General features: G+C 41.8%; 1 protein-coding gene across 1 annotated transcript; it reads right to left on the bottom strand.

The window, feature by feature from the left end:
- Window positions 1–7306: 7306 nt before the first annotated feature.
- Window positions 7307–8629, bottom strand: GGS23DRAFT_608035 (Homeodomain-like protein; the record flags this gene model as incomplete). The annotated part of the gene is made up of 2 exons (XM_051520146.1): window positions 7307–7327; window positions 7781–8629. The coding sequence occupies 2 exons, from the start codon at window positions 8627–8629 to the stop codon at window positions 7307–7309; spliced, it is 870 nt and encodes a 289-aa protein (XP_051367420.1).
- Between the last annotated feature and the right edge of the window lie 1943 nt (window positions 8630–10572).

Here is a 10572-nt window from a genome sequence, read left to right as displayed (position 1 = left end):
ATAAAAAGGCCATAGTACCGTAAAACGACCTATCCGTACCGATCGAAAAATAATAAAGCCTAGGAGCTTAACATATAATCGCTATCCTAAATAAAAGAGGAAAGAAGTTATTCCTATATGGTTATTAAACCGGTAGCCTATATACGAAATTAATACCTTAATTTACGATATTAATAAATACGTCCTCCCCTATTTCTTACTTTAGAAGAAAGTATATTTCCATAGGTTATTAACGTTAATTAACGCGTCCTTATATTTAAATAAGTTATCCTTTATATGTATCGTTAAGAATCCGGGATATTAATATCTTAATGTTACGAAATTATTACATTTTAATATAGGTATATTTTAATATTTAAAGGGAAGGTAAGGAAAGTAATTTATATTAATAAAAGTAAAAAGAAAAAGAGAGAAAAGGAATACGTATTTAAAAATAAGCTAGAAGTAGTATATATCCGCTTATTAATACCTCTCTTTTTCTCTTTATTCTCTTACCGTATCTCTTAATCGCTAGGTATTAAGAAAACTAAAAAACTTACTTACTTCCCGACCCCTGGAACGTAACGATCTTCGTATTTATTATAGGTAATAACTTATTCCTCGTTACCCGTAATATAAGCGGATACGCGGCCTAGCTTAAATCCTTTACTAGAAGGAGGTTACGATTTATCCTCGCCCGTAAGTAGGCGAACCGTTTATTTTGAAATTTATAACGTATCCCGTTAATAAAGAAGAGATAAACGCCGTAAAAATACCTAAAGATACGATCGGAGGCTAGGAAACGATAGGAAAAAAACGGTTATATACCTACGTATTTAACGGTATCGGAAGAAGCGAACCGGCGTTCGTAGTATTAGCAAAGTACTTCGTTAGGTACCCCGTATTATTAAACGAATAAATTAACGACGTAACAAAGATTTATCGTTAATCGACGGAAAATTCGCCGACCGGCTCATTATTATTAATTTTTACGAATAACGTTTAACGGCGGGAAGATTAAACGTAACGGGCGAGGGATATAATATAGCTTTAAAGGTAAGTAACCTCTTAAAAATCCTTACTTAAAATCTCTTACGCGACGTACCGACCGGCCGCTAACTTACTTAGAAAATAAAACCAAACGATACGAATTATTTTATTATTAATTAATTTAGCCCTTAATTAATAGATCTTATTAATATTAAGAACTATATACTTAGCGTTATTAGTTTATTATCCGAATTCCTTCGATACTTTAGAGCTACCGGCCGATAATTATTTTCGGGCTTTAGTCTAAGGGGCGAAAGTACGGGACGTAAGATACCTATTAAGGCTAAGGAATTAGCTAATTAATATCCCGGAACTCTTCGGTAAAGGGTAACTAATAGAACGATTCGTCGAGTTACTTATTTATTAGCTTTACCGGCGGCGGTATCGACTTAACTCGTTAATACGTTACGGCCTTTTTCTTATCGTTCTTAACCATTCTAGCCGCCCCGGCGATCTCTTCGTTAGTAATTCCCATAGCCTTAAGTTATTCCTATAGCTTAAGGACGGCCTCCCGGTTTAGCTTTAAGAGTTCCTTCTAAAGGACGGGGTTTATAATATATATATATATAAGAGAAAGAATGAAAGGAACGATAAAATTATGAATCTAAAATCGAGAAAAATCGAAAAACGAATTAAAACGAAGATAGAGAACCTAGGAAAAGGAAGAGAGGAAATAAATCAGAACCGTAGAATAGTAAGAAATAAGAGAGGAGGTTAAACGAAAACGAAAGAGTTAAATACGTTACCTAGGTCGTAAGTACCGTATTTAGGAGAGTTTCGATAGTACCTACCTTAGCTTACGTTTAATTACAAGTCCGCGAACGTATATATTTATTACTTTATTAAAAGCATATAATAGAAAGCTATAAGTTAACGTATCTCTTATTATAGTTCTATACGTATATAGGGGAACGCGCTTTTCTAAAACGTTAGCCGTAAAGGTATATCTAACTTTATCGTCGATACGTTTCCCTTCCTTCCTCTTTTTTTCCTCTTTAGGTATCCTATTTAGAAACCCTCCCTTTATTATTATTATATTTTTACTAATCTCTAGCCTACCTTTCTTATTATTAATTTAAAACTTTAATTTTACCTTTAACTTATTCTTTTTCCCTCTTCTTTTTCTAATTCTTTTTTTTTTTTTACGATGTCTTTCTCCCGCTTCGCCGGAATCCTCTTCTCCTTTTCTCTCTCCTCCGTCCATAAAGACGTACGTCGTACCGATTTAAATAACTTAATAGAACTCCTACAGGAGATTTACGGTAACAAAGATAACTAAAGGAATATAAAGAAGTATTAGCTTAATACTTTAGATAATTACGATTCGGGAAAGGGCTAGATCGAGTTAAGATCCGATATAGCTTAGGCCTTCCGGCTATCCGTTAATTAGTCCTGAATTATAAACTAGTAATTATAGGAATAAATAAAGGCAGCCTTAACTAACTTTCTCGTATGCCTCGCCTGTTACCCCTACCTTATTAACGAGGATATCCGTACCTTCTATATTATAATATGTTACGACTTCGAAGATAGAAAAGCGGCGTTCGAAGTAAACCCGTACTAAACGATAAGGTACCGATCGGTAGGATCGTTTAACTTCTTAACTCGTTAATACCTCCTTAATAACCTTACGTTTACTTTAGTTTTTACGACCTATACGGATTTAGTAAACCCCGAATAAAATATCGCTAACCTTAATAAGTTCTCCTAGACTTACTTCGCCGTAACGCTATACCTTTTTAAGTTCTGGAAATTATTTAGCTTTAATATAAGTAAGAACGGCGCCTTCGATTAGGCGGCCTACGCGTTCGGCTAATTACGGCGAACTTAGGAAAACGGTAGTCTTGAGTCGAACCTACGATAGCTCCTTAATCCGCTTATTACGTCGCGCTAGTAAATTAATAAGATAATTATAGTTACGGTTTTTAAAGGAATATCCTACTGTACCTTATCTTTAAATAACCAATCGAAGTCCCCCGATAAGCCTAAGAATATAAAGGGCTTAATCCCCTTAATATAATAAGAAAATACGCGGAGATAGTAAAGTAATTTTATAGCATTCGGGTTTTAAAAGAAAAGGTTAGTATCGTTAAGCGTTTCCGGTAAGCCGTAAATTATTAATGGCGAATCGACCTTATTAACGCTATAGCTTCCGTTTAAAGTACGCCGATCGGTAAGCCTCTTAGCTGTAAATCCTCTGTCCGGTTTATCGTATAAGCTAAGGTCCGCCGTTCCTCCGTAGCCTTAGTATCTAATCCCTTCCGTTTCCTCGTATTAACGGACGTAGACCTCCGCTACGACGACCTCGTAGAGGTTACGAGCCGTTCCTTTCCTCCCTCTAGCCTAATTAAGATTAAGGCTTTCTAAACCAGGAAAACTTCTATACTATATAGATAAAGAAAAGATACTTAATTAACCCTCGGAGCGCGTCCGTTCCCTTACTATTTTCTTAATTAGAAGGGGTAAGCCGAAATTAAGAAAAAGGTAGCCGAAATAAAAAAGGAATACGCCGATCGGGTTAGATAGGTAAAGATAAACCGAGCTAAGTTAATTATAAAGTAATAAAAGGATTCCTTCGCTATATTAAACGATAAGCTAAAAGCGCGGCCCTTATAATTAAATAATAACTAGTAGAATAAAGTTTTACGATAGTTTTTAAAGGGAGATATTAATCAGAATATACTGTACTATCCTTTTTAGTTTAATTATTCCTTACGGTATAATTAAACTAAAGAAGCTATAGTAATACGGTAGGACATACCCTTTTAATATATTACGTAATACGCTATAAAAGGCCATATACTTATATAGAGTAGCCATAGCTCCTGTAAGTATAGGCCATACTATGCTTATTATTAAATTTACTACCTAGTTAGATTATTATCTTTATTATTTTTGCCTTAATTAAAGATTCGTTTTTATTATTAGATTCGGTGTTCTCCGATTAGTATATTTATTTTAGTTATAGGCGCTTAAGTTATTTTATCGTACCGTTATATCCGAATAAGTGACTTTTACGTTTTACTCCTTTTCTCCCCTTACCTCTTATACCTTCGGGCTAGCGACTATTATATCTTTACGACTAAGGGGCATAGCTAAGATATAATAACTACAGTAGATTCCTCGTCTCTCGATTAATATAATAATACTAGTTTTATCTATCTTGGACTATCGTACGTATTATAGTCTTCAATAGAGTGTACTTTCGAGTGAACCTATCCGGGACTTCAGCATCGCGTGCGCTTAGCTCCTCCTTAATAGTAATAATATTTATTTTAATATATTAAGGAATCGATCATTAATTAAACGATTAATACTTTACGTACCTTTTATTTTCGTGATTTAAAGTACTTCTTAAGAATAAATTATATCTTTAAATTTAATAACGAAGAAACTAAGAAAATAATTATTAAACTATAGAAATATCTTTCATTTTATATAGTTATTAGTAATTAAAATATTAAGGTATCTTTTTAACAGGTAGTTAATATTTTCTTTTCTTAGTACTGCCTGCAGGCGGTTGTATTTTCTTTTCCTTAGCGTCGCCCGTGTGTGACGATCTTAGCTTTTTTTAGCGCCGCCCGTATAAGAAGAACTAAAATAATCCTATTCCTGTAGTATTTTTACCTTTCCTCCTCTTATATCTTCTTACCTATACTTGTTAGTACTCTCTCTAACCTCAGTTCCTAACATTCCTTTTCTATATATTCTAAACCTAAGAGCTTAGCTTTCGTTATTAAAGTTGAGATTATAATTTAACGAGCTACCTTCTATACTATCGGTCTTCTAAAGAGCAATATAATATAGTATTATAACGATCTTTCAGTTCCTAAATCGTTTTTAAAGAAAGCGTCGCTAGCGATTTATAAAGCTTATATATTACTATTTTTACCTTTACCATCTGTCACGTGACCACGGGCTATAACCACCTCGGGCTACCCCGATCTTACCTAAAACGCTAAAAGTTACTAACTTTGAGTTTACCGCTTTCTTTTAATATTGAAGTTATTCTTCGGATATTATAGTTATAGTTTATATAGAGCTTTCCTTTCAATTTTGCAGTTTCACAGGTTTATTCAATACGTATTTCGGGGGCTATTACTAGTTAAAGGCGGCGGTAAATATATATATTAAATAGAAGCAGCGTGGGTACACTATAATAAAAACCCGTATAAGGAGTATCTAACTTCCAATAACTAGCCTAGTACTGATCAAACCAGATTACAACTATAAATAGCTATGATTAGTTAATCAGCTAGCTAAAAACGGTAGCTAGAATAGATAAAGCTAGAAGAGGATAATGGCTATCGAAGGTACAATAAAACAAGTAAATAGTTCTAGATCCTAATATCTATAAGTCTAAGTTTAATTAATAAAAAGATAAGTACGAGACCTATATAAATATATATTTAAATGGCTACGTAGCCTAGTCCTATCGTATTGCTATAGCCTCCTGAATTTAATTATTCTGTAAAGAGTAATTAAACTTCTATTAATAATAAGTATAGTAGCTTTCGTTCCTATTAAACCTAATTCTAATCTCGATTGACTTTAATTAATTAACAGCTAACTAGTTTAATTAAAGGTTAATAGAATAAATTAAAAAGTAAAATTAACTATAAATAATTAGAATTATAATAAGTACATAGTAGAGTATTTTATATATATAATTTAAATATTAAATATTAAATAATTATTTTTAAATATAAATACTCTAAAAGGTTTATTATTATAAGATTATATAAAATTTATATAATATAAATTTTATTTATTTTTACTCCTTTATAAAGTAAGTAATTAGTATGCACTCACTAGGAAGTAACCAGCGTATGAGATGACGTCCGCGAAGGCCTTTACATAATGTACGTTTAGAGGTACTGAACGTATGGATATGAATGAGCGTACGGTTTTGGGGTTGGGTATGCAAGGACTTTGAGGGTGCCCGTCGACTCCGAGCGGGCGGTTGTGTGGTCTTGGATGGGTCCAGGTCAGATCTCGCACGTAGGTAGGTAGTTTTGCAGGCTGATTTGCGCACCCCCCCAACGTATGACATACCTATGCAATGCAGGACGGCGTAGGACAGAGAGGCAAGACGACTCTGTTCCGACAGACGGGCGCACAATATTACATGGAGGCGTCTCGCAGGACTCTAGGGGGGGCATAATAGAGCAAAGTGGCTGGAACCTGGAGTTGCAACAGCAACAGGATGTCGCCAGACTGTCAAGATCTACGAGACGAGGGACGATTTGTGGTTGGAGAGGTCAGCGGGGCCAAGCTGCCAAGGAAAAGGCTGGATAGGGAGGGGGGTGTTTGTCGGCTTTGGTTGGATCCCCATTCGCTCGGACTTGGGCGGCAACGTTATGTTGCCATCCGTCGATCCCCAGATCCATGACCGATCTGTATGCAGATCAGACTCTCTTGTCATTCCCACCACCATGACGACGGCTGGTCTACCCGGACTGACTGACGAGAATGGCCTCATTATATCCCCCATAGCTACCCGCCGGCTTCAGGCCTCCTTGCTGTTCTTGACCGCTTTTTGCTTGGGAGTACACGGCGTCAGCTTTGCCTGAGGTACCGCACCCGTTCCGAACCTATCGATCCACTGAAACTAGGCGTCGGAACGCGGCCTATGCTGCCCCGCGCGGAGCCACACGCCCCTCCAGCCCCCCTTTACACCCCCCCATGACCCACATGCTGCTTATTTCGTCAACGATGGGCCCGGGACAACGACACGGATCGTGGTATAGCCGTAACTAGGTAGGTATACAGGCAGGCGTAAGGACATATAAACGTAGAGGCGTAGAGGGAGTAGAGATGGTAGAGGTAGTAGGCGTCGTAAGTGCAGTGGTAAGGGGGAGGGGGAGGGGGAAGGGGGGGCGTGGTTATTCTCTTCCCCTGCTCCCCTCTGTCCCCCTCTCTATCCGCCTTAAAAATCCAAATATATTCTACATGGGGGTTAGGAAACCGGCTCCTCTCCTACTACATAGGCCAAGCCATCAAGTACCTCTGCCTATACCTACCTAGACCAAGACGGAGAGGTTATGTACCTACCTCGATCAGTTAACAGAACCAGTAACAGTACGAGATGCACTGGGCACATCAGGTCCCTCTAACCATCCGGTTTTATAGATAAGTACGTATTGCCGTTGATTCTCTTGGGTACCTCGTTTACCTCGTTGTAACAAACACCGATCGGTTCAGTATCCACCTCCAATCTACTGGGTAGGGCGGTCGGTCTTTTCGATCAGACGGAGATAGGGACTGGAGAGACTCGCTATTCCAACCCACCTGCTGTCTGTTATGGGATATATATTATTATATATAAGAAGGATATGTTGCTGAACCTATCGACATAGGCCGGAATCAGCTACAGACTCTTCCTTTCCCGTCGTGCCTCCTACCTTTACAAGCGGTGATCACCACGATGGCCCTCGTTGCTCCTAGGGCGCCATCCCGCCATCATTCCATCCTTAGTCACATTCCTCCTCCTCCTCCTCCTCCTCCTCCGCCGCCGCCGTCCTCACCGCCAGCCAAATACCTACATCCCAACCTCATCTTTCTCCCTAACAATGCTACCGGGTAACGTATCTACTCAGCATCCCGATCTGACCCATGTACGCATGGGGAGGGGAGCCCTCAGACGCTGCCCCGGCACCTAAAGCTGCTCCTGTCACGTTACAAGATTCCGCATGCTCATTTTCCCAAGTGAGGCCTGGCCGCTTCGCGGGCTAGGGGACGCTCTATCTACCACTGCCGATTGCGGCCGGAGTTTGGGCCGGTGATCCTGCGGCGAGCTTGGCGCGGTAGGTAATTGATGGCCATTGCCAGCAAATTTAGCAATCGGGGGCAGTCGCAAGTCAACGCTTCTAATGGCGGCAGGAAATGGCATAAGGCCAAGGGTAGGATGTCGTATCGGGCGTATCGACGGATCCTCATCGCCGATTCGCAACGCAGGCAGGGCGGAAGGAGGCCTAGGCAGGGCTCTCCCGGGATAAGGAACCTGACGAGACGCCATCGAATGCGATCTCGACGGGGGGTATGTGGCCGAGGACTCGACGCAGGACGAATTCAAGGAGGGCGACGGAAGCCCCGTGCGGTAGTTCCACGACCGGGGGTTGGTGTGGTGGTAAGAGGCCTGAGGGGGGGCAAAGCCGTGACAGTGTGATAGGAACGGTGACAAGACACGGAGATCCGACTCGTCCGAGGATCGTGAGCAGCGGCGGACCTGAGAATCTGCCTGCCCACCGAGGCCTGTGAGATTCCTGCGCGTTAGACGCTTCCGGCGGTTCATACTGCCGTTCCACCAATTCTTGACGGCATTGTCACTCCTGTTATCCAACCTCCTCGCGATCTCCGCCCAGCGTTTTCCCAGCTCACCCACTAGCCTCTCAATTAGGGCCCCTTCCTCCGGGGAGATGGGCTCGTGGTTCAAAGTGGGCTTCAGATTCTGGTGGTATCGCTCTCTGCATTGCTTGGCCGACCGTGATTGCAGCTGCTGCGATATACCCACCCAATTCAGTGCGCCTTGCATGTGGACGAGTCGGAGGAGTACATCGTCTTCACGCTGGGACCAGGGGCCCCTCCGTTGTTTCGACATGCTTCGAAGCAATATATTTATATAGCCCCACAAACGAGTGCGGCCGCCGGGGAGCAACCGGTCTGTCCAGGCTTGTGGACGGCTTTACCCTTGTAGATAGGATAGATATGGCCGCGCAGGCAGGTGTGTACGCGCGTACCAGTAGGTGAGTAGGTAGATACGTGGTAGGCAGATGGGTGACGGCCTAGATATCTCGCCAGTGTACCGCGTCGAGCAAGGCTGGGCCAACCTTGGTGGTAGTAGCAAGAAGGTGGTAGAAACAAGGGTACGCCAAGTTGGTGGTGGTTTTGTGGTTGTGTTGATGTCGCAGCGTAGGTTGTTATTATATAGCGGCGGTTTGGCCCGGCCGTGGGGTGAACTATATATCACCTAAGGAGGTAGCAAGATCTAATAGGATGTATGGCGGCTGGTTGTAAGGTGGACCCAATGGGTTGAGTAGCTGAATATATCGACCTAGGACCTGGGAATGGCCCGATCAACGTTCAAGCAAGCGTTGGTAGACGATGTAGGTTGAGTGTAGATAATATAAGAGCTTTGGATATTGTTCCAGGTTAGATCTAGAGATTACAAGCGTATATATAGTAGGTATAGAATAGAGAATCGAGTACGCGGATAGCCGAGTGAGATCGGAAACAGAAGGGGGATTGTTATAACGCAAGCTTTGGGAGATTCATGCTAGGATGCCGAGATAATCACTGGCATGTATACTTTGGTTGAACGACAGGACTCCACTGCCTACCCAACCTACCTCCTCCTGTTCACCTCTCTCTCCTTAACGTGGCCACCCCGGACGTTAAGTACTCACTCACCTACGTGACTCCAGCCTGGAAAGGCCAACACCCACACCCTAAGACTAGATAGGTACACGGTTACAGATGCAGACAATACGATGACCCGGTCAATGGGCGGACGGGACGGGTGGATACAACATGCGAAGTGGATGGGGAGCTGAGATGGCGTAACGAACGGCGGGTCGCGAATTGCCATCGCATCATCCACAACAGTCCTTGGTAGGCCGGCCAGCCAGGTATAACCTAGCAGTTGACACGAAATCAAGAAGTCGTCAAGAGAATGGTGTACAATGGAGACGTAGGTAGACTGCCCCCATTCTCCCCCTTCCCGCCTCTCGCTTCTCCTTCCGGCCTTTCAGACCCCCCCCTCCTTTCTCGACGCGGCCCATGGCTAGTAATAAGATCGATTGCCTCTAACCAACAAAAGCAAAATAACCCGAAGGTTCCCTTCACCCTAAACAAGGTCAAACGAAGCATCCACCCACTCCGAGGGGGGGTCATACAAACGCGCCTACGCCTCATAGTCATTTATTTTAGACCGACTCCTTAGGTAGGTACATGCGAATATAGAGACCCGATGATAATAAGCCTGGCCTGTTTTTGCTGGCATCTGCCTACCCGACGACGAACAGCACCGGCGCTCTCCTATCTACAAACACAGCCTATAAAACTGAACAGTTCGTAGCATTCTAGCCTCTCCACCTTACGAGCTGCAGACGGGGTACACAAAGATCTCTCTCTCTGCTCATTCATAAACCTTTTGTGTCTGTCTCAGTGTCCCGCTAGAGCCACGCCGCAGTGTACGGGTACGGGTGAGGCATCAATGCATGGATATACGAGTCCATGTACGCGTGTGATGTAGAGAAAGACCGACTAGTGTACTCCGTACTACGATCCATACCCCGGGTTGTGCTACGATCCCGCTCTTCAACTCTAGATAGGTGAAAAGGGGGAGATCGGGGGGTGTTATTAACTACCTAATATGTAGCGGCGTGGGAGGGTAGAAAGGGGCTTTAACAAAACTAGTAATATAGGTCCGCGCATTTAATGACAGGAAGGACGAAGTTATTGTAGAGAGTAATATGAAATAAGTATAATATAAATATAAAAATGTATATAGTTTATAATTAATACTATATATTAATAGTTATA

This window comes from Durotheca rogersii (assembly GCF_024521655.1).
Source record: "Durotheca rogersii strain YMJ 92031201 chromosome Unknown GGS23scaffold_46, whole genome shotgun sequence".
Lineage (NCBI taxonomy): Eukaryota > Fungi > Ascomycota > Sordariomycetes > Xylariales > Xylariaceae > Durotheca > Durotheca rogersii.
Note: the sequence above shows the minus strand (reverse complement) of the source record. Positions and strands in the feature narration are given on the sequence as shown.